Raw genomic sequence first — 26,314 nt, 5'->3', positions numbered from 1 at the left:
AATTTTGTTAATTTTTGATAAGCAACTAAAATCTCCTTGGAATTTGTTTTTTTTTTAATTAAGAAATAGATACTTAATATTTCAAGATCTGTTTATCTAATAAATAAATGTATATATAAAGATTATATTAAAAAGATTATAATAAAACTTGTTATATATTAAATTGACATTTCTAAATTATACATATTATACTCCTAGTTAATTTAATTCACAAATTTTTTTACAGTATAATTATGCATTGGTTTGTACTATAATTTATCACTTAATTAAAAATAATAAAACTGTTTAGGTAGAAGGAAAACAGTGACAAATGAAATGATTTTTTAGGATTTTTCTATTGAAGGCAATCAAGAAGTAAAGAACACACTGATTTTTAAATTTTTATCATTTATGATATCAATTTTATATTATCTATATCAATACTAATTGCACTATTATGATATTTTGAAACAGTGCATTTATGAGTCAGTAGAATCATATTGTGACTAATCATTTAATAATAAAAATGCTATTTGCACAATATGAAATATTGTAGTACTTGTACAATATCAGGTAGTATGTTTACTACTGAAATTTAACAGGAGATGATCCACAAGAGGCAGCAAGAGGTGTTGGACTTGTAAATATTGTTGAGTCCAGAGCACAGAGACTGGGGTTTGAATGACCTCCAGAATTTGTCCTAGAATGTAAGGCTGTAATTGAGGATGGTATTGATTGTGATGTTGGAAGGAGTACAGATGATGGAGTAGGATTCCCATTTCCTTCATTCTTCATTATATCTTCCAACCTCTCAGATGTTGAAAGGTTTTCACTTTCTTTGTGACTTTTTCCATTTAATTTTTTATCAGATATCAAGCAATCTTTCGTATCTTTACAGTTTTTTTCGTCACTAGAATAAATTTTCAATGCTACCGCAAGATCTTGGAGCAGTTCGGTTTCCTTTTCGTCAATTAATTTAAATTGTTCGTTAAAAAGTACGAAATGACAAAATAAGCTGTTTAAATGAGCATGAAGATTCAGTAAGACTATTTCTTTAAAATGGGCATGATAAAGATGGGCTATTACGTGAAATAACAGCCGATGAATTTTTTTTACAATCGATTCAAAGGAACTAGGGAATTCTTTATCTAAAAAAAAAAAAAGAAAAGAAAAAAAGATTATATAGATTTAAAAATGTTTTAGTATAATTAATAAATATTGCCGTATTATTAAAATGATTTCACTGAAAAATAATAAATGATAAATAATTAAAATGATTTCAATAGTAATTTCAGTAAAGAAACAATATTCAATATTTTCATAAATGTAATTTTTTAATTATAGCAACTCAGTTACAATTTGCAACCTAATTATAGTGAACTTGAAAACATACCCCCCATAGCAAAGTTAAAATAATTTCTCATTTAATATATACTATATATTTCATTCATTAGTTAGTCTTACAAATCTATTACATTGTTTCTTTATTGGCCCAAAATGGTACTAATCACTTTAAGACAAATCTGGGCTATATGATGTAACATATTCACCCATAATTTTGAATCTGGTCAGCAATGATATTGATGATATGGGACAAAGTGTTTTCATGCAGAATCTGGATGGACAACTATTACTTCTTCTGAAGAATCATTTTGTGATGTTCAAAAGTTTCCCTGTATGTTTCTTTACAAATTGTGCTTCCATGTAGTAATAACTGAACAAGAAAGATGACAATGTTTTTTTTCTTATATGCCCAAAATACAGTGACATGCAAAACTATCAGAACTGTAATTTTACCATTGATTAGTACATTAATTAATGTGATTTTCATATATGCAGCAACATTAAGGGATATACATATTCCACTTTGCACAATATAATCACAATTTTATTGATCATTAATTAAAATTATTAATTTTTGGATTAAATTAATATAAGTATTTTTGCTTTTATTGTACTGAAGTGTAATGAACAAAATGCCTGTTTGCTTATATCAATGCCACAAGTGATATTACTAGTAATAACAGTTTTAGATTAGATATACTAATTGAAATTTAAACTAAAAAAAATCAAAATTACTTCTTGGGCCATTGTCACAATACAAAGCTGCAATTTTTAATCATTTTGATTTAAATAATATCTGGTCTCAATTTTCATCTATCTAATGTCATTCTTAACATTAACAAGGGACAAATATGGATGATGGTGGAAATGTATGGGTCTGCAATTTGGAAACTGAAGCTCAATAATTGCTCAAAAACTAACTCAGAAGCATTTTAATTTCTGTATTATATCTAATTCCTTTAGTAGATTTAAATACTTTTTCTGCCACATTGTTTATAGTATAATTAAATTGTGTTATATACAATTTTTTTATGCATGTATGTGTAGTGACTACATGACTTATTTATGTATAGCTAATTATTTGTTAACAGAAATGAAACAGAAAAAGCAATGTTTTAATGTTTGAGATCACAACTTCTAAATCACATACTTGGTTTCAATGGCCATCCAAGAGGTGTGGGGCATAAGTAGGGTGGATTATACAAAGATATTATTTTTGTTATTAAAATTTTCTGCAGATACAAATTATTTTGATATAAAAAAATTTATATATATATAAAACAATTTTAATTTTGAAATAAATTTTTAATTAAAAGGAACAGCAACATAACTTATATCAATAAGCCCTGTATGTGAAATAAAACATGAAAGGTAAGACCAATTTATCACATTTAATCACAATGTTTTTTTTTCTTATAATTATATAGGTATGCCATAACATGTTTTATATCTTTTACACTTTTTGTTTTTTATTGTAGTGTTCAAAGAAATGTGCATCTGTAGTTTTTATAAGTGAGTATTTTTTATTAAATCCTTTTAATCTTCAACATAAAAAAAAAATAAATGTATATAATGTTACTATAACAAATGGGTATAGACATATTTTAGTACAGACTGACATAGAAAATCTTAAATATCAAAAAGTTGAATTTCTTCTTAAACTATTTAAGGTTAATTATTAAGTAATTTGGCAAGAGGTAGGTGATTAGGCTGCCATCTCTGAATTATTAATATAATTACAGGAAGAAAATTAATAAAAACAACTTTTTTTTAACAAAATAATTTCAATCATAATTATCATCAATAAAATTTCTTTCTTTCTTCAAATAAAAAAAATCAGGAAAGTTTCCTAAAATATTCTCAAATATAGAATATTCATTTTTCATTGATGCTAGATAAATCTCCAAACTGAAGAAAATATATTTTAACCTGGCAATATTTTCTAATTTATATTAAAAGGATCCATTTCAAACACACAATCATTTTAATTACAATTATTAAAATGATATATATATGTGCTTTTAGATTTATATATATATAAATAAAAGATATATATATATATCTTTTTTAAATAAAATTGTAAAAGTACATATCTAAATTAAAAAATATTCAACAGATTTTTTCTTAATGATTCCTAGATTGAGAGATTTATTCTAGGAAGTGTTTATTAAAATATAGAATATTTTATTACTACTTCAATTGAAATTTGATTTTATTCCCAAAGATGAATAGTTTGCTTAAACATTAAATTTAAAGTATTAGAAATTTTCATGTTTTAGTTTTTATTTTAAAAACAAATGAGAAAGTATTATCTGATTGATTGTTGAATGTTAGAAAAATGTTTGCAATAAAAAAGGAAAAATTTATTATTTAATTATTATAAATTATGAAGAATTTTTAATTAAAGAATCAATTAATGATTTGAAGCTGATAAATATGACTAACTTAAAATGAAGTATTGTGCAACAAAAATGAAAAACAAAATATTTAATTTAAAAATTTTTCTGATATTTAGAAATTTGATAATCTCTTTAAAAATTAGATAAATTCTTGAAAATTTCTGCTAATTATAGTTAAATTGATTACTTTGTGTAGTTTTTCCCATAATAATAATGGAGCTGATAATTGTTAGTCTACAAACACAAATAGTTTTGTTCTTTATAATGTGGATCATAATACATATGTATCATATAATCTAATTAATTCAAATTTCTTACAAAACTATCAGAATTTTCAATATTTTATTTCAGAATTTTTTATATATATATATTTTTAAAAAACAAACCACACAATGTCACATGACATGTTTGAATTATTTAAAGCTTTTATTCTGTTCTGTTTTATTCAACTTTATTGCTTAGCTATAGTGGCAGAGTGATACACATTCAAGATCTAGCACAATAAACTATTATTATTATGGGAAATACTATACTTGAAATAAATACATTCTTTTTAAATTTTTAAAAATGTTTTGAATGTATTTATTTCTATAAAATTTATAACATATGAAATGTAAATACCAAATTTTGTAGGAAAAATACATTCATCATTCACTGTTTTCTGTGTGAATGTCATCACATAGTCTATATATTGAGGAGCTGCAACTTTACATTTCTTTCCTCTTTCATCAAACCATAAATATTGCCTAAAAAGATAATAATAAAAAGACAGTATTATTAAAAGAATAGACTTAATATTAATAAAAACTTTTATTCTTAAATTTTGAAATATAATTATATTTATATAATACCACCACTTTTTTATTACTTATATGATTGTTATTTTAAATGGAAATTTGTAGCCATAACAAATATTATGTAAAGTTAACCATTAGTTCATTATTATTTTCAACTCCATTTTTCTACATCAGACAGAAAAGTGATATTTTTATCTGAAATTTCCATTAAAATTGGACTCCTTTACTAAAATATAGTGTTATTTTGTTAGACATATTGAAGTTCTGTTATATCCATTATATTTTTCTAATATAATTATATGGAAAGCTTATCTAGTAATGTAAATTCACAAAAATTTTATGTCAATTTCATTTACATGTAAAAGAGCTTGGTATTTACTTGATTCTTGAAGAAAATCACTTGCAACGTAGTCATCTGAGCTAATACATATGATATTTCCACTATTGAAAGCAATGGTGAAAATCATTTTTCTGTAAAACTATTTAGCTCTCATTTTTGTTTTCACCTTCTTATATTGACACTAAATTGTTTCTTTGAAGTATGGAACTGATTTTTGGAAAGAAGAAATCACAGGAAGCCAGGTCTGCAAATAACAAAGGCAGATCAACCACTGATTTTTTTTATTGGCTAAAAACTGTTTTCCAGAAGGTTTATGAAATGGCACCATTATTCTGATTCAAGATCCTCAGTTTCTCCAGCATCCTGGACGTTCCTTTCTCACTCTTTCGTATGGTTTAGTCAAGATTTCAATATAATGTTGTTGACTAACAGTCTGGCTACAGAAAAACCAATCTGCCATTATAAAACCTTGCATATCAAAGAAAGCAATGACACACTAAGCAGCAGCAATTTTTACACTTTTCCTGACTTTCAAAAACCATTTATCCAGTCAAAAACACATTACAGATGGTGTATTTTGTGGAAGTCTATCAATATTTGAAACGTTTCAAACGCAAATTTCTTCAAGTTTAATGGGCGAATAAATTAACATTAATTTGTTGCTCACTCTATACTAAAATACTTATCTGCTGATACTATCAACATGAAAAACTACCAAAATACAGTTTAAGTTCAAATACACACCTCCCTACCCGGTATTGGTTCTCACATTATAAATTCAGTCTTATTTTTCTGTCAAACTTTTGTGTAATGAATTAAAAATCTTAATCAAAAACATTCAATTATTACTATTAATTACACAATATTTTTCTACAACAATTGAATTAAATAAAACAAGAAATTATTAGAAACTAAACTTTTTTATGTTTGAATTAGTCCTGTCAAAAAAATAAATAAATTTTATTGCATATATATATTAGGAAGATCAAGGAGGATGCACAAGAGGCTCAGAACAGAAAAGTGGTACTCTTGCAGCAAGCTTCAAAACATTATCTCTTTTCATGATACCACAAAATTGTTGTCTTTAAATGGCATACTTTTGTTGAAAAATTTCCAAATACAAAAAACCTTAAATTTGCAAATGCTGGCATAAAGCAGCTTGCTGAACAAACATTCTGTGGTACTTCAGAAGAGTTGATTGCCTTTGGTCTCTTTGATAAAAATAGTAGATAGATACAAAATCCAAAATAATTTGAGCTCGCCAAAATGAAAGTATTAAAAATATCATAAACCAAGTGGCAGTCAATCAAGATACCGTTTTATGAAATAGTCCAAATTTTTTCTGTCAGTCAACATTGAAGTTTTTTGACATCTTACTTACTTAAAATAAAATTCACAGAATTAGATCTCAAACTCTTGCTTTCTGATGGAAACTATATTGTGATAGAAAAGTGCATCAGTTCTGTCAAATGCATTATTGATGCAGTAAGAACAGTTGTCCTGACTGAAGTATACAATCAATTGAACACCCAGGATGAATAGCAAAACCAATTTCTTATGCAGGCAGTCAGTGATTATCAAAAGAGCTATCCAGACTATATAAAGAGAATGCTTGTCAATAACAGTAATGCTCATACAGTAGAATATTATACATTCTTATGTTCATCTTATGACACTGTAGCAAAATTATCAAATGTAAATTTTAAATGCTTAGTACTACATTACTTTGTGTTTTGCTTAAAATAAAGAAAATTTAAAATGTTTCAAACTTTGGTAGCATCTCTAAATTTCATTAAAATCACCACATAACTAGAGAAGCTTCTGTAAATTAATGATACCACCACCAAAATCCAGCAATTGTACATAAATTTAATAGAAAAACAAATGTTTTCTACCATTTTACAATAGTCATCTTCAGGTTTAAGAGAATTCCATTAAATTTAATCTAAATTTGGCCAAACTTTGGAAATATTACTTTTTCAACATTGAATAAGAGCATCTAACTTGTTTCAAACTAAAATTTTTGTTTATAGCCTCTGTAATAAAGTCCAGTCTATTAAACATAGAATAGTAAAGAAAAAAATATTTAAATAATTTACTTTTTGTATATTTACTGTCAGAAAAATCCTGACAATGGTCTATAAAGACCAAAAATTTGAGGAAAAATTAACTCATTAAATTAGTAGGGTTTATTTAATTTTATCAAGTTTTAGACATCTATTGTTAAAACAGGTATGTGCACTCTTGACAGCCAAAGATGTAAAATTTAGTTTACATTTTTACAACATTCAAATTTTGGATGAATGTTTCAGTCATTTTTCAGGAAGTGTCTAACTTCATCATTTAACATATAACCATATTTCTGAAACTATAAAAAAATTTTTAACTTCTTAAACTGATATTTTAAGCATGATATAGTGCATACATTCATGTGTGTATTGAATGATACACACATGAATGTATGCACTATCTCTTGAAAAGTGGTCCAAGCTAATAGCTCAGAAAAAACTGTCAGATTCAACTAAATGATGCTTACCTTCATATATTGGGGTATCAGTGAAGAAGTTCTCTTTTCCTCTCAAAAAACAATGGCTAAAATTATCTCAACTCTTATTGCAGATAGAACTACAGTTCCAATTGTGAAGTTGTAGAGCAGATCAAAATTAGTACATCCCACAATTTGTTCAATTAAAAATGATAAAAACAGAGAATAGCACATACTCTCAAAAATTTAAACTCTGCAGATCATAAAAAGCAAAATTGTGAAGGCCTGTCAAACAGTAACTGGAGAATAATTTTCTCCAATATTCATGACTCAATTATTGAGTGACTATCCAATTTAGTGGAGACAGGTTGAGTGATTTCTTTAAGATATTTCTATATTGAAGAGATTACTTGTTTCATTACAGAATGTGTTAGAGCAGTTTTTGTTTAGATGTTTGTTTGTGATTGGAAAATAGTTTTATTCTGTTTTTTATTTTAGCATTTTACTGAATTCAGAAGAGTAAGTTCAAATTATAGCCTTTGTGATCTTGAAACCAAATGCATTCTTCACTGACAACTTTATCAGACTACTTACAGCTTGAGAAGCAAACATAAAGCAGCTCAGTACTACAGGAACTGGACTTATATAACCCTTCAAATTTTTGGAAGTATTTTTATCCTTTTAAATGAAAACATGAGATGTACTAATTTTGATCTGTTCTACAACTTCACAATTGGAACTGTAGCTCTATCGGCAATAAGAGCTGGGATAATTTTAACCACTCCTTTTTGAGAGGTAAGGGGAATTCTCTGATGCATCAATGTATGAAAGCAAACATCATTTACAGGAGTGTTAGCCTAGATATTTTTTAACAAGACACCCTGTATATACCAAGTAGGGTTTCTCATTTCCTGGTCTTTTGCTTGTCCGAGGATTCTGAGATAAAAGTGAACTGTTTCCCAAGATCCTGGGATAGAATTAATTATTTTTAAGATATATCATTTGACATCAAGATATTTTGTATAATTATTTTTCATTTTTTAAAGTTATTTAATACGTTCCGCAACCTCCAAAATCATAATAATGCTGTGCAAGATAAATATTAAAAATTACCTTTGAATTACGTAGAAATTTTCACGAATATAAAAAATTTATTAAAGAATGCTGGAAACTGCATACAACGACAACAAAAATGCCTTTGAATTGAGTTGAAAATTTAAATAATAAAGTAAACTTAGATCAAACTTCTAAGTTAGAAGGTAATTTTTGTTATTTAAATAAAATATATTGCAAAACATTTTTGTAAATTTTTATAATAAGATTTTAAAAAGCAAAGATGGTCGTATTGACCATCTTTACTCCCATCACCCAATCTGATTCTTATTTTAGTAATGAAAAGTCCTGCTACCAAGAATACCCTTTCCGATTCAATTGATGCGAGTGGAATCGTGTTTAATGCATTTAACAGAAGACAGATGTTATGTGTATTTTCACCTGTAGCCTGGAAGATTTCTAGTTCATTTTTGAGATTACTTCTTTTGCTTTCTAGTATTCTTGATTTGTCTTCCTCAGCTGTGGCTGCTTTACTAGTGACATCGAGCTCATATCCTGATAATTCAGCAGTTTGTTTGGCTTTATTAAATCAGGTTTACGAAGAAAAATTTCATACTTGCATACTTCGTACTCGTTTGTATCCTTGCCCAATTTGCACAACCTGGTGTTATGCAGGGATTGGAGCTACTGAGCATGGTTAAAAATTAAGATAGCATAAGCACAATTATTCCTGATATTACAGGTTCTGACAAGTAAAGAATTTTCAGAGTCCTGTCACAAATAGGTTACATATTGATTATTGACAATCTATGAGATGACATAACAAGCAAAATTAAAAGCGAATAAGCGGGCTTAAAATTAATAAATACAGATGTATTCTGACAGTTTATGAGTTAATTATACTTCCTATTTGCAAAATTTCCTCAACCTTAACACAAAATAAGAAAAAAGTGAACTTTTAAGAAATTTGTGGGCTTTCCTGGGATGTAAAGAATTTCCCTCGATATTTCCTGGGTTAAAAAAATCAACCAGCATCCCATTTCAGAAAACTTAATACTAAGGTCCTAAAAAGAAAAACACATTAGAATTATGTACTGATAAAATACAAGCCTATTTTCTTATCTAGATAAAATTTAACATTTATACTAGGGTTTCTCCAAAGGAATCCTAGCTGTTTTTTAACCTGGGAAATCCTGCAAAATTCTTAAAAATTCACTTTTCTTATTTTGTGTTAAAGTTGAGGAAATTTTGAAAATAGATAGTATAAACTGTCAGAATACATTTGTATTTATTAATTTTAAGCCTGCTTATTAGTTTTTTGAATTTTTACTTATGGCATTTCACATTTGTCAATAATTAATATGTAGTCTAATTGTGACAGGACTCTGAAAATTCATTACTTGTCAGAACCTGTAATATCTGGAATGATTATGCTTATGCTTTCTTAATTGTTAACCAAGCTCAGTAGCTTCAATAATTGTATTATGCCAGGTAGTGTAAATTGGGCAAGGATATAAATGAATATGTAGTATGCAAGTATGAAGTTTTTCTTCATAAACCTGATTATTAAAGACAAAGAAACTGCTGAATTATTGGGCTGTAAGCTCGATGCCGCTATTAAAGCAGCCGGGTAGACAAATCAAGAATACTAGATGGCAAAAGAAATACTGTAATGCATCTTGAAAATGAACTAGAAATCTTCCAGGCTACAGGTGAAAAAAGAGAAAACAGATGTGTGTTAAATGCATTAAAGATGATTCCACCCATATCAATTGAATTGGATAGGGCATTCTCGATAGCAGGACTTTTCATTACTAAAATAAAAACCAGATTGAGTGAATGGAGTATTGACCATCTTTGCTTTTTAAAATCTTGTGATACAAAATATTATTGTAAATTTTTATAATGTTTTATTTAAAAAACGAAAATTACCTTCTAAGTTAGAAGTTTGATCTAAATTCATTCTTGTCTTTAAATTTTCAACTCAATTCAAAGGCATTTTTGTTATAAACAGTTTCCAACAAACTTTAATATTTTTTTTTGTGAAAATTTCTACGTAACTCAGAAGTAATTTTTTAATATATATTTTACACAGCATTATTATTATTATTATTTTGGAGATTGCAGGATGTATTATGTTACTGAGAAATGAAAAATAATTATATCATTCGATTTTAAGATTTTATATTTTAAAAATAATTATATCCCGGGATTTCGGGAAACAGTTCACTTTTCCCCTGGAATCCCAGGACGAGCAAAAGACCAGGAAATGAGAAATCCTAATTTATACACTTATGGCATAAAATTAAGAGAATTTTCTCTAAATTATATTAATGAATTAATAAACTTAAGCAGCTTGGTTTTAGGTGTCACTGATTTGATTGTTTTTTTTAACCTTTTTTTTTGTTGACTTGAGATCATTTAAATAGTTTACTACACATCTTCAGAATCTACTATTAAAATGAGAATAAATGAAAAACATACTAAATATAACATTTTTAAAATTAACATTATAAATGGTTTTTATTCTCCATAAACTAACCTAAATGATTAGCAAGTTTGCAGCCAGTTTTCAATGTGAAAATGTGAATGTCAGATGTTCAGTGCCATCTTCGTGTAAGCCTAGAAGTTTGACAATGGTGTTTGGAACGTCAGTGAATCATGCTTGACATTCCAAACGCCATTATCAAACTTCTAGGCTTACAGGATGGTGGCACTCAACGCCTGACATTGAAAATGTCGGTTGCAACCTCGCTATTAATTATTCAAACAAACTACTGGATTCTTAATAGGTTACATTAACCTAACAGATTTAAATGATGCTCTTTTTTAAAAGAATTCTATTTGAACATTTAAAATATCATTTTTAATTTTAATTTAAATCAAATACACAAGATATTAATAAGCAGCATACATAAATTTTTTGGGATACCTTATACAGTAAAACCTCTAAATCTCATATTCGAAGAAACCAAAATACCAAAGAAACCAAAATGGAGAGTTCAACACAAAGAAGTATATGAAAAATAGAAAAATTTTTGTTCAGACGCAAAGAACAAAACAGTAGAAAAAATATATCACAGAACTGAATTCCTTAAAGTCCATGATATTTATTTTAATCATTATTAGGACAATATATGCAGCTATATAATGATTAATAATGATATGAGATAAATAAATAGCATGCATCAAACAAAAGAATACGACAATCCATTAATAGAATGTGTAGGCATTCGATAATTTTGTTATATTTTCCAAAATCATTTTTCTGGAATTTATGAAGCTTGTCTGCTTATCGTCTAGTATTTTCATTCCAGTTTATGAAAAAATTTTAAATAATTTAAGTAAATATCATAAATTTAGGTATATCACAAAATACTTCTCTGACATACTGAATTTATTCAAAGAAATCAAATTTTACATAATACATTATATAAGTTATCTAAGTTAGCATCTATAAGTTATCTAAGTTATCCAGGGAAATTTAGATGATTACAAATTGCCTTTTGTATTAATGAACATCTGAGTTCATAAAGTTCCAAAGACAAAATTCAAGATGGCTACCACCAAGAACTATTCCAAATAGAAGTATGAATGGGAAAGTTGGTATTCTCCAATAGAAATTAAAAATAGAAAGTTGGTATTCTCCAATATATGCTTTAGTTACTACAGCATCCCTTCCTATCCTGTTATGATTAAAAAACCCCTGCTAATACTTTTGCCAGGAAGAGAACATAAGTCATGCGATGCTTCAGGAGAGCTAGATTTAGTAAACTTTCTGCTAAATTGGCAACTCTGATGTCATTGGCTTACTTATCCAGATGTATTAAAGCTATTTTACCAAACAATGTGTCAAAAAGATTTGAGGAACTTAATAAACTTAGGTTGGTCGGTACTGACAGAGCTCGACTAGTTCAATGTATAGAGGTTGACATACATGAAATGTTAACTCAAGGAGCAGAAAAATACATTATATTACATATGGTGTTTTCCAGCACCAATAATCCAGTTTAACTTGAGGGATTCGAGAATGAGAATTCATTAGAGGTTTTAGTATATATAAATATTCTTAAAAAGTTGCTTGAACATAGAATATTCTAAATGTAATTTCTGCATAAATTTTATTAATTCTACTAAAATTCAAAATAATTGTCTTTTGCACCAAACAGGTGCAATAAATTGTTTATGTAAGTGTAAAAAGCTATTGATTAATGATGTTTCATAACTTATAAAAGCTGAATGAAATAGCATTTTACTTATCTTTGTGAGAGAAAAGAAATACAAAAAGTAAAATGCTGAAATTGCATACAAATGCAAATTGATTATAATATTAGTGATCATTCAATGAATTAATTGTAAAAATTGTGACCATTTTTATCTAAAGCACTGACATTTATTTCCATGAGAAAGTGATTTGTTAAATAAAATATACAAATCATAGATTTTATCATCTTATCTGAATAAAGGTATGTATATTTCATCTGAAAATAAAAAATACTACCAGATTTATTCTAACATACTATTATTTTTCGAACTTTATAAATCATCTAATCAACTTCTTTTTAACAAAAAAAAATATTCACACCTAAATACAAAAAAAATTCTTTTAAGGCTAGTTTAAAAAAAAATTCAAACAAAACAGCTTTCTTGAAGTATCAGCAGCTGATAAACTATTTTCTTATTTATAGTTTAATAATTGTAAATTATTAACTATAAATAAGAAAATACTTATAGTTTAATAATTTACAATTATTAAACTATAAATATCACTAAAATTCAATTTTATATACTAAAGTAACATCCTTCTATTAACAGAGAATTGAAAAATTATATTGATTATACAGACTGGTCAAATATGTTTAATATGTAATTAAAATTGTTACTTTCTAATTGGTATCATTTTTGTCCATATTTTTTAGTTTTAATTTCAATGGTAATTCTTTATTAAAGTAAATAACTGAAACACAATTAAAAAATAAAATGTATACCTGTTAATCTTTTCTTAATTATTAAATGCAGAAATTATTATTTCTAATCAAACTTTCAGATTTTATTTCCTAATAATTGATTCCAGAAATAAAAATCTTTTTATAAATTCTGTAAGTGAATTTACCTTTTATAGAAAGAAATATTTAATAAAACTGGAAATCAGTTTATATTTTATAAGAAGGAACAGCTTAACTTGGTTTAAAATTTTTACTGCTAAAAAAATGAAATAGATTTTTTACTACATCTGAAGTATAATGAGTTTTACTTTTACACCTTTTATAAACAAAAATATTCACATGTAAAATTTAAAAAACTAATTTCCAGAAACTTTACAGTAAATCTTTGAGGACATTCATTTCTGAATAAATTACAACCAACATATGAAATTACAGACAGATTCACAGGAAAAATTGTTTTATAATAGAATCCATATCATTCTTAAATATAAAAAAAAATTAACAAATACCTTCCTCCTGGTCCAGTCATATCAGGGCATCCAGACATTGTACAAAACTCTGAGACTGTCCCATAAATAAGATTAATATGATCAAAAAATGCCAGTGCTAAAACAAAAGAAAATTGTATAAAAACTATCAGTATATTTATGACAAATATATAAACATATATAAGAATTGAAAAAGATCAAAAGACTTGTAATAAAAATATTCTAATAATAAAACTAATTACTCACTAATCCCCACCTTTCAATATAAGATAGTATAGTTGCAATTAAACAGAGCAGTGAAAGTAGGAGCATAAGCTTTCAGTATAACTATTTAAAAAATAAAGTTATAGGAGAAAAAACAAGAAGCAATGTCTGGTCTAAGTGGGCAGATGTTGAATAGCACCTCTTTCCCATGTTCATGTTGGATGATTTATCAACACTTGATTTTGTGGTTAGAAACATACCCACTTTTGTAGTGGAAAAATGCATATGCTATATCCTCAACTTAACCTAAGTAATGTAAGAGCAATATTAACAAGATCCATGTTTGTGGGTTGAAGAGAGTATTATATTCAAAAAATGTGCAACAGACCCATTTGGTCACCAGTGGTAAACAGCAGTGACCCAAGACTGGCTACTGAATCAAATACATTCATTGATACAATGGCTACATATTAACTAGTTAAAGTGCTTCAAGTGACAATCCAGCCACTAACTTCCAAGGCTAAAAAATCATGCCAATGGATGAAGAGGACTTAAGATGAATTCATCATCCATACCTGATACATACAAAAATGGAAACAGACATGACAGCATACAAGCATACTACATGATAAATTCACACAAAGATATCTACATTTCATTGTTACAGAGAAGAGGGTTGTTGATCAGAAAAATATTATAAATAACATCCTACAAACAATACTTGAACATACCAAACAAGTTGTAGAACAGATAACACAAACACTAGAATACATAGGAAAAAACAAAAACACTCATTGACAGTACCACAACATGTTTTTTCAAGAGAGAGAACATACACCAATAAAAAATCTACAAGTTGCATAACTTTCCCAGCTGCTATGAAAATTTATTTTAAAAATATCTATTATAATTAAAAATATAAAAGTTAAATTGTGTTTGGCACCATTTGTTACAATATTTTGTTATAAAATCTTTTCATATTATTATTTATTATGAAATGGCATAAAGCTTAATTTTGAGAGTAGGGATGAATTCTATAGAAAACTATAAATGCTAATAATGAGTAAAATCATCATTAAGTCTAACCCTACTGGAGATATATATACACAACCCCCTTTATCTCCCCACCAACAAACAAATCTGGTTGTTATAAATGAAGAATCTTATTTTATGCCGGATGGCTCCAAATGTGCAGGAAATAAAGTTTTTACTTTGATAAAGAAAAGATCATTATGCCAGAATTGAAGTACAAATGGCATACAAAGTATCTGATGTAGATTTTGATGTGAGTAGCCACAAGCCTTTGTGGGCAGTCTCCAGTGTTCATTGACTGAACCTAAAACTAAAGTATGTAGTACAAAAATTGGGAAGAGACTAGTCTCATTCTTGAAATAGCATTATCCAAATGGAAATGACATGTTTTGGACAAACATGGCAACATCCCATTATGCTGGAGACTGTCCCATGTGGCAAAAGGTAATTGACACCATCGATGATTATATGAAACAAGTAATTTAAAATAGGAATGAGAACATACTTGCTGTAAATAACACTGACTATCTGAAAGTATGCATTTAAATATTTTGGGGATATGATACATTTCTTGTGAAAATAATGTGCCTAATATACCCCAAATGAGATCAATTGAACAATTTGGTGCCACTTGAAGAAAGTATATGACAGAGGGCAAGAAGCTAATTTCCACCTCAGAAATTCATAAAATTCAAAACAAGCTTTGCCAATTTACAACTGTAGACTTTCACAAGCATTTGAAATGTGTGAAAACAAAATTAGAAAGGCAGCAGACCATGAAGTAAATTCATTTTTTTTTATTCTAACAAAACCATGTTTTATATTTCTTTGCTTACACAGACACAATGTAATGACAATTTTCAAACAATAGGCAAATTATTAATCTTTTTATTCAGTTGGGACACTTACAAGACGCGTTTCGGGCTCCTGCCCCTCTTCAGACAACTAAACAATAAAATCAAACGTGAGAAGAGGATACATATAAATTTAATTTTGTTAAACTAACAGACTGCTCAGAAATATTTTATTTAATTTATTTTGTGTGCATTGTTTGTTTTGTAACCCCACCCCCAAAACTTCCAGAATAAATTCACTTTCACATCCCAGCTTTTTAGTTTTAATTTAATATAGATGTCAATAATAATTGACATCTATATTAAATTAAATCTCAAAAAAATTAAATATAAAACTTTACGAAGATCATTTAAATTATAAAAAAATTTTATATATATAATATTAATTTTATAATATTTAAAATTAAAATTTGAATTGATAATTTCACATACTATGAGAAGCAAGCCATTCATTATAGTCTAATCTTGGAGGTAATTCCACTGTTTCACGTAATCTTGTTTCTGGAACTGTACATTCCAAAACTGCAGATTCCAAATATAACTTAGGTTCTTCTTGAGAGGGAACTGAAACATCTTTATCTTTTCTACGTGCCTTCCTAAAAATTAATTCAAATTAATATAGTAAATGAAAATGTTTTAAATTAGAACAACAGTATTAAATATATAAATTCAATTATAATACAGATATGAAGGCCTCCCTAAAATAAGGTGCTAACCCTCAATTTTTCAAAATTTCATGTTTTTGCACGTAAAAAGTGCTAAGCCCCAGATCTTTGTTTGGTCATTGCAATGATTTGAGGCTCCTTTTTGGGATGAAACATGCAATGTTCTTTTTACACTTGCAAAACATGTTGCAAAAATTTTTCCATAGGTAGTGCTAACCTTCAGCTAAGATGGCCACCTCAAGTAATGAGTCGACATAGTGGAACACAAATTTGTCTTTTTCCAGACAAATTTGAGTGATGAGGATGATATCAGTGCTAATGATAGCTTGGCTTAACCTGATTGGGCTAAAGACAAGTCAAATAGTAGCAGTTACGATGAAGAGCAAGAACAAGCAATTTTAATATTACGCGATTATTGTGTTGGTTAGCACGTTCTTTGTCTCTAAATTTCTTTCTGCTTCGGTGCTATCTAACAATATCTAATTTTTAATTCTGTGATATCTGAAGTTGATTGTTCAAACTTTCATAATTTTATTCACACCTAATCTCATAATTTTGCATTTAATATGAAAGAAATGTCTTTATACACTATGACACTACACTGACATGTGGCTTAACACTTTGATGAAATTTTTACAATCCATTTCACAGTTTTCTATGAATGAAGACAGAAGTCCTGAAATAACACCCTAAAAACAGAATTCAACAAAGAAAAGACAATAGAATGTAGAAAATTGGAAAAGTGAGAAAGCCTAAAGGAGAATAAATGCTGGAAAGACTTACACGTCAACATTCACTAAAAAGACTTATCTTGCAAGGACTATTGAAAAGCTATGCAATTGCCCACAAAAATGCTGGTCATTTAACGGAGAACACACTGAGGAAATATTTTGCAATTTCTAGGATATGGGAGACTAATCATCAGTAGAAAATCTAACTCATGAAATCAATAAAACTTGAGCAAATGCAGCAATGATGACTATTTCTACATGCATTTGTAATTTGTCTGACCTGGTTTTTGTTACTAAAATACTTTTTTGTTATTTGTATTGTTGCAGTTGTGTAAAAAGGAAGGCAATCCTGCTGTGCATTTTCTTTCACATATACTGTGACATTGAATAGAAGGATCTTGTCCAAACATGGATTGAAAAACAGCTACGAGAGAACTGAAAATTTACAAATACACTGAAAAACGAACATATTTCTGACAAAAGTGATAAAAAAAAGGCTTGTGTTTCATGGATAATATTAACAGTAATGTGGAATCTCATGTTTCTTTGATGCATTAACCTAACAAAAAACATGCATATTATTTCAATTTAGTACTTCTGGCAGGCAGAAGTACTAACTGTTGACACTGATGAGGATATTATTTTTTAACAAATGATATTGTCAATGATAAGTTACATTTACTTTTGATATCAAAACTGGTGATTCTTATTCAAGAGTTTGTTCAAAATTCGTATTGTAAATATTATTCAGTGTATCTCACTGATATTTTTAATGGAGTGTACAAAGGTAACAACAAATAACTTTGCATGTGTTATTATTGAAAACTATGAAATAATCACAACACCTTACAATCATTGACCAGTGAGCTGTCCTAAAACAAATGAGTGTCATAGTAGAATGCATTTGGAAGAAATTATATAGACTTAATGTGAATGACTGAACAAAAATCATAAAATAGCCATTGCTCAAGTATTTTGAAAATTTTTATTGCTAATTATTATTATTATTATTAGTAAAGGAACTTTTAAATTGACAATTTAATGATTTAAATACACAGTATATGCATATAAAATTTCTTATATAATTTATGAAAAACTTAGTTTACTGCAAGAAATGTTTGAATAATTAACATTAGTATTATTTACAAATACTGATACTAAAATCATTCAAATTATCATAAAAATTATCTTTTAACATGTGTGCATATAGTCAACTTACAAACTCATAATCACTCTCTTACTAACATAAAGAGTGTCCTAGGAAAATTTAGAAGTTATAGGCTATATATCTTTAAAATATTAATTTTATTTATTACATACAATATACAGGTACACAATAAACAAAACTACATAATGCAACAAACACTTTACTAATATTTTTATACCAATGCATTATTTTGTTAGTCTAAAATCACAGTATTTAATACAATAATTATAATTTTTTTCAGAATACAGGCTTGTTAAAACACAAATTATACTATGCAAATTTGTGGATTGTTTTTAATCCTGTTTATTATTTTAACTTTTATAATTAAAGACTGTAAATCTTAAGATTTAAACTTTGTTTTTTAAGTAAAATTTCTAATTCAATGATAAAAAACAAACAAAATTATAAGCTAAAGCAGTATAGTATTATGCTAATGTAAAAATTATGATTTTTAAAGATCAAAAATTCTAAATATCACAGCTGATTATAGATATTATTTCATATGGTGATTAAAAATATATTAATCACCATATGAAATTGTTGCAACATAAATTTGTATTTATATAAAATGTAAGTTAAGTAATTTTCAGTTTAAGCAATTTTTGATCATAAAAGTACAAACAAATTATTACAGATTATAACTATGTAGATCATGCAATATTTCTGTACAATTCATCTTTAATCAACAAATAGTAGACCTAGATTTGGATAAGCAAAATAATTAAATTTTCATCATTTCATTAGATTGAATTAGTTTCTTAATTTTAATAATTATTTTAACATTGTTGAAAAAATTTTTTTAAGAATTTAGGATAATTTAAATCAGGACTCTCATGACATTTATATTTTAGTTTAAATTATATAATTAATAATCTTTTAGTAATGCTATAGCATGGCATACTGCTGTACACTGCCCCAACAAATAATATACCACATACATAAAAGTGACAACAAAACCATTAAATGCAATACAAAAAGCACAGTTGGAAGACATTATAAATTTTTGTTTCAGAAATTATGATTCTTGTACAAAAACTAGCTGAACATTTTACACAAACAAAACATGCAAAATTTTTTAAAGAGCATCACATATATGAAACCCAAAAACAATAGATTTAAAACAAATATCACCTCATTTGTTTCTGGCTCCATATTATCTATATTAAATGCTTATTTCAGGTAGCAGACTAAATTTATCATGAAGGAATATTTTCATCCTGTATCAGGACAGCTTCAGTTTCCTAATGAATATATTTGATTTAAACAGTGACTTATATTCATTAAGAAGCTAAACTAATACAGGACAAAAACATTCCTTTGTGTTAAATTTAAATAGTTGGCTACCTGAAATAAGCATTTAATATAGATAATAGATCTAAAACAATACAGACCAATCACTTGTCTTCCTATACTGTACAAAATATTCACTTCATGCATCACAAACAAAAATAGTATTATTCAGAACAGAACATACTGATAGAACAATGAAGAGGCTGTTAAAGATGCAAAGAACAGCTATTCAGTTTCTGTAACAAATGCACAAACAACAAATCTATAAATGGCATACAAAGATTACAGGAAGACAATTGACAGCATCCTGTATTCATGGTTATTGCATACATGACATCTAGGCAAAATACATCCAAAACATTATATTTCTAGAAAATGCAACACTGGAAAAGGACTGACATAGTACTAGACACTGGTATACTTTGCATATGCGCCTAGTGCTATGCTGACCAAATATCTACCAACATGATAACAGTAGAGACTATTGCAAAGTTCAGAAATTATATTATTTATATAAAAAAATTTTTCATTCTATAGATGTTTTGTTTCTAAATAGGGACTGTTCACAAAATAATATACAATGCAGTAGTATATAACTGTTAAGTAAATTAAATTTGAAAAATAGAGTATTTTGGAAAAAATATTTATGTAAAATCAAATTGCTTTAAATTGCCACCAGGAATGGGTCTCCTTCCTGTCTTTAGAAGGAAAGCTTTTGTTGTATTTAGGATTGAAGAATCTTAAGCTTTTTTAAATTCAAAACATTCAAAATTAATGCTATCTAACAGTAAGAGAAAAACTATTAATTGTTCCAATAATTTCAAAAGATTTTCTTTGTGTATCTATTATTTTAATTTAAATTTAATGTTAACTTACATTTTGGATCTGGTAAAGCTAATAATTAGAAATATTCCATCTAGTAATACTGAATAATCCAGAAGTCTTGAAATAGACATTTTCAGTACACAGAATGCATAAAAAAGTTGAGAAAATTTTACAGAAGTAAATTGGATTTTTCTCCCTTTACTTTAGTATGGTTGTTTTTATTTATGTATTATTATTAATAAGCATTTATTTATTTGCCTTCAACATAGTAGCCATCTCTGCTCCTTTGTTGAAGGCATTTAAATAAATGCTGAATAAATGATATTCTGTATTATTCAGTATATAAGCTACTACTAAGTAATTTTAACTGAAATATCATTAAAAATACCAATGTTGTTTATTATTGTTCTACTTTAACAGCCTTTGGTTCCAGTTCAGGGGTAAACCTGCCAGATCTTATTACTCCATTTTCTTATGTCCTCTGCATCCTCTGTCTTAAATCCAGCCTCTCTCATATCCTCCTTCAACTCCATCTCCCCACTTCCTCTGTTGTTTGCCTTTTTCTTTTTCCCTCCACACCTAAATCATATGCCCTTTGTATTACATCCTTCTGTCCTTTCCTTAGGACATGTCCAAACCAGCTCAGTCACAATTTTGCTATTTTGTCTAGGACACCTACAACTCCCAGCTCTTCTAATATCCTCACTCCTTTTCTCCTTAAGTGAAATCCAAGCCAATTATTATCTTAACATTCTCATCTCTGTTCTCATCATCTCAATCTTTAAGGTCCACATCTCTGTCCCATACAGAAAAACCAGCCTAATCATAGTCTTGTAAATTCTTATTTTTAGTTTTATGGGGAATTTATGGATCACATATCACACATGTTAACTCTTCATTTAAGCCTTACTTATCCTGATTTTAATCTCCAAATGGCATTCTCCCTTTGCATCTATCATAGCTCCTAGTACTTTGCATTTGTTATTAGCATTTTCTTAGTTGTTTCTGTCTCACTGTAAGGATTCTTTTCACCCCTTTGCCACGACTTCAGTTATGCCTACATTCATTTTTATTCCACTTTTCTGTAAGCAATTTTGTCACTAACAAATGTTGAAAGTCTTTCTTGCTCTCTGCTATTAACATAAAGCCATCTGAATACAACAGTTCTTATAACTCCTTCCTTCTTATGTGACAAGTCAGTTCAGCAATTGCTATTATAAACAGTAGTGGACGGAGTGTTGACCCGATGTAATCCCACCTTCACTCCAAACTCCTTTGATCTGTCCCTTGGAGTCCTGATTGTAGTCTGTGTTCATACATTTCCTTGATTATCCTGACTAGCTTCTTTCTTACTTGAACACCAATACATTACCACCCTGGGCACTATCATATGCCTTCTCCAGAGTTACAAAGAAAAAATATACTTTATTTCCTTCTAGCCATTTCTCCTAAATTTGCCTTGTCACAAAAAGTGTATCAATTGTTCCTCTGCCTTTCACAAAACCAAACTGTTGTTCATCAATTTCTATCATCTTCCTCAATCCACCTTTCACAATCTTTTCAAAAATCTTAAATGAATGTTCCAGGAGTTTTACCCCTCTGTAGTTACCACACATTAATGGGTCTCCTTTCTGTTTAGATTGGCAAAATATCACTTTTCCATTTGTCTGAAATTTTTTCCTCTGTCCATATTTTCATTATGTCAAAAATCCACTTCCTCCCATCTGGATCTATGGCTTTAAACATCTCTCTCACTCCTCTGGCCTTTCCACTTTTCATAGACCTAATCACATTTTCTACTTCCTCTCTTGTTAGATCCTCTTCTTGCTTTAGGTTTTTATCTGTCTTTCAATGTTCCTCACTCATTTTCTTCATTTAGAAGTTTCTTGAAATATTCTCTCCATCTTATTATTATCTGATCTTGTGTCAACACAATTTCTTCTTCATTCCTCAGTTCATTGATTTGCAGAATGTCTCTCCTTGTTTTGCTCTATCCCTTGCTATTGTGGAGATTGGTATCAGAAACTAAAGGAGAAAAATCAATTTTCCTATTCTGTCTTTGGCTATCTTCACTGCTTTTTTAACTGCTTTGTTACACTCCTTATATCTATCCTTATTAGCTTGACACTCACTTTTCTTCCAAAGTTTAAAAGCTGCTTTCTTCTGCTTTACTGCATCCTGTACCTTTCCATTTCACCACCAAGTCTCTCCACAACTTTCTTCCTTCCTTGTCTTGCCACATACCTCCTTTGCAGTTTCCCTCATGCCATCTCATTCCACTCTTCACCACTCTCACTCTTTTCTCCTGTCTCAGCACTTTCTCCATCTTCCCTTCAAGATCTGCTGGAATTTGTCAATATTTTCCTCTTTCAGTTTCCAGATCTTGAGTCTTGGTTGATATTCTTAGTACTTGATTGCTTACTTTTCTCTCAATTAGTTGTATTTCCTTCAGAATTAGCACATGGTTGCTATTGAGAACAAATCACACTTTTTCCATCAAAAAGAGTTCCTGTAAGTTTATTTAACTTTCTTTATTTCTCTCTCTCTCTCCATGTAATATCAATAACAAGAAATCTGTGTTGATAGTAGAGAAGGACATAGTTAAACACCTTACAATCTGACTATTGCTATCCTTACTTGATATTACAAAATTATCTGATTAGACCTACTTTTTGTATGTCACCACATGATGTTCTCTCTTCATAAACCATGTGTTCAATTTTTATTCATATGCCTCTGATATTTCTATTATCCTCTCTCCTTCATCATTTCTCTCTCTCCATACTCTCTGCAACCTTTAGCTCTTTCCCTTACATGGCCATTTAAATCTCAAAATATGGAAAATAGGAAGAGAGAAAATCATATCTCTTCAAACTTTCATCAAAATCTTTATCCTTTTCCATACACTCCACCTGGGACCATAACATGATACCACATTTACTATTTCTGTACCCATTACCACTTTTATTCTCATCAATCTTTCATTGTTTCTCTCCACCTCCATCACCTTTTTGTACTCTTCCTCCATTATTATTCCTACACCACTTCTTCCTCTCTTTTCTTCATTGTAGAAAAGCTTAAAGCTTTCTCCTAGTTCTGTCATAGTACTCTCTTTCCATCAAGTTTCTTGGACACATAGTAATAATAATAATCATTTACTACTAAAAATAAAGACTATCAAAAGTTCATTTTTGAGTCTATACTAATTTTATTTATTCACATAAGGCTATTTTTGAAGATCTGTTTTCATTGTCAGTTCTTTTAATTATATTTTAACAGAATTCAAGATTGGACACAGAGGAATAATATTGGTAAGATAAATTCTACATCATTGAATATTCAGTTTTAAATTATGAGAAATAGATATATGATGCAAAAAGCCTTAAAAATATTTTTCTATAAATAAATAAAATTGATCCTGAGGGGGGAAAAAACTGTTTAGAAGTAAAATGTAATGAAATCTGTCAAACGGAATTATCAACATGCTTACCTGCTATGCTGATAGATATGCAATTTTAAAATTGCATATTATGCTCTAAAACTTGACATACATACTTTGAAATATTAATACATTATTTAAAAAACTTCTTAAATTACATAATATAATAATTACACTTGTATACTGCACATTTATTTCATTGAAATGCAAACTATATATAAAATATTTTATTGGTCTGCAAATGATCAAATTTATTAACATAAAAACTTTTTAGTGCATAAATGGAAAAAAATTTATGTACAGGCAATTTTAAATCATTAGTTTATATAAAATGTCATTAATACAGTGATCTGTTATAAGCTATTCTGTTTGTTATGAAAAATGAAAATTATCTATTTGCCATGAGCATAAAATATAGGTTGAAATTTTTATTAACAACATTATTGAATTAAAAAGAATTTGATTTCATAGAAAATAAATGAACCAAAAAAAAAATCAATTTTATTTTGTAGAAAGGTATTAAGATTTATTATATTTTGAATTTATATATATATAAATTCAAAATAAATAAATCTTAATATTTTTCATGAATATATTCACAATGACTATTACTGTATATTTACAGTTATAAAATTTATGATAATTTAATAGTAAATTGCAGATAGTTTTTATTTAAATCGAATATACTTTTTCAGTACGACAGGATTTACGTTAGAATGCATAGTTCAAATTTTAAAGTAATAAAACGTTCTAAATAGCGATTATGTTAGTCGTACGAATTTTCAAATATGGGTCATATCCGAAAAGGGACAAAGCCCTCGGTACGAAATGCAGTGTCATTTAACCTACCAAATATAGTACAGGTATGAAGAGTTCAGTGGCATGAACATCAGAGCAACAACACCTACCAGACAGAGTTCATTGCCATGTGCCATATACGACAAACGGGAAATAACGTATTAAACAACTATCGATAAAGTTTCACTTTCTTAAGATGCCATTTAAATATTTTTCTCTTTTAAGAATTAAGTTAAGCAACTTGCATATCGTTGGCATTAGTCTAAATTATACTTCTTATTTCGCAATTCTAAATCCTCAAAAAGACAAATGCCGGATGCCGACGGCGAAATTGTGGAACTATAAAAGGAAAATATATCAACGTCGAAAGTGACGCTTGCTAAATTGCACTTAACAAAACAATAGGATTTTGAAACGAAAATATTAACATATTATATCCGAAATTTCTCTAAACAGAACTTAAATTGGTAAATTACTGCATTTACTCTATTTCTTCCATTAAGTGCGGTCTCGTAATGCGACTAAAGGATAGTGTACGAAACATTTTATTATTGTTTTTAATTCATATTTATGGAGTTTAATTTTTGCATTTATATAAAAACAAAAAAATTAGATCTTCGCATTTAAAACAGATAACATCTTTTCTTGACAGGATCTTTCTTTAAATTATGAATTCAATTACTTTCGAGAGATTTTTTTTAACTAGCAACAACCGGTTGAGGCGAGTACCGAGGACAGTGTGAGAATATACACGATACAACAAAACAAAGGGATTATGCTCTACTTCCTCTTTATAAAAGATAATTATAATGTGTATTGAGGCATAACTAGACACGTGTGAAAGTACAGTTGCTTTGGGTGGAGTATATTCTGTTGCTTTTATCATTATACATGTCTATAACAGATGAATGAAACATTATGTAAAACAAAGTTTCTTCCATCCAACTCGAAAAGAACTTATCGTTTACAAAACCGGAAGAAATGCGGAAGATATTAAAAACAAAGATCATCCCGTTGAAAATTTTAATATCTTAGAAGAAGTGCAATCTTCACTTTCTCAACTGAAATTAATCTATAGTGTATACTGGTATACCGACATCTATTACTAGCAACATTGAGATCATTGCATAAGCTCTTCACCCATATGAAAAGGAATGATTACGAACGAGAAATAGCACACTATCACTAAAAGAATAATTCTAAATTTTAAACGTAATTTATATTTGATATAATAAAACAATGTTTTATATTAAAAATATTTATACAATATTATAATGTAAATGCTTTGTGCGAAGCTCGATGCCATTTATTATATGTAATTTTAATAGTCTTTCGACAAAATTATGCCGAACCGAGATTTTTCACTAGAATAGTACAGCAAAATCTCCTTTCTCAAAACGAAATAAATAATTTTCGATAGCTCAAATATATATTAGTT

The 26,314-nt window shown here is 28.1% G+C and overlaps 1 protein-coding gene across 2 annotated transcripts in view; it reads right to left on the bottom strand.

Moving 5' to 3' along the window:
- Positions 1-206: 206 nt before the first annotated feature.
- LOC136969662 (MOB kinase activator 2-like) overlaps positions 207-26,314 on the bottom strand; it is a 65,228-nt gene continuing 39,120 nt past the window's right edge. The window contains exons 2-5 of one of the 2 annotated variants that reach the window (XM_067263972.1): positions 16,354-16,517; positions 13,853-13,949; positions 4,344-4,468; positions 207-1,127 (exon numbers count right to left, since the gene is read on the bottom strand). In XM_067263972.1, the coding sequence (XP_067120073.1) occupies positions 565-1,127; positions 4,344-4,468; positions 13,853-13,949; positions 16,354-16,517 (949 nt within the window). In that variant the 3' untranslated portion in view covers positions 207-564. The remainder of the gene's footprint in view (positions 1,128-4,343; positions 4,469-13,852; positions 13,950-16,353; positions 16,518-26,314) is intronic. The other variant, XM_067264029.1, reaches the window with a different exon arrangement.

This window comes from Centruroides vittatus, unplaced genomic scaffold (assembly GCF_030686945.1).
Source record: "Centruroides vittatus isolate TY-2023 unplaced genomic scaffold, ASM3068694v2 contig_10, whole genome shotgun sequence".
Lineage (NCBI taxonomy): Eukaryota > Metazoa > Arthropoda > Arachnida > Scorpiones > Buthidae > Centruroides > Centruroides vittatus.
This window is presented reverse-complemented; position numbering and strand designations above follow the sequence as displayed.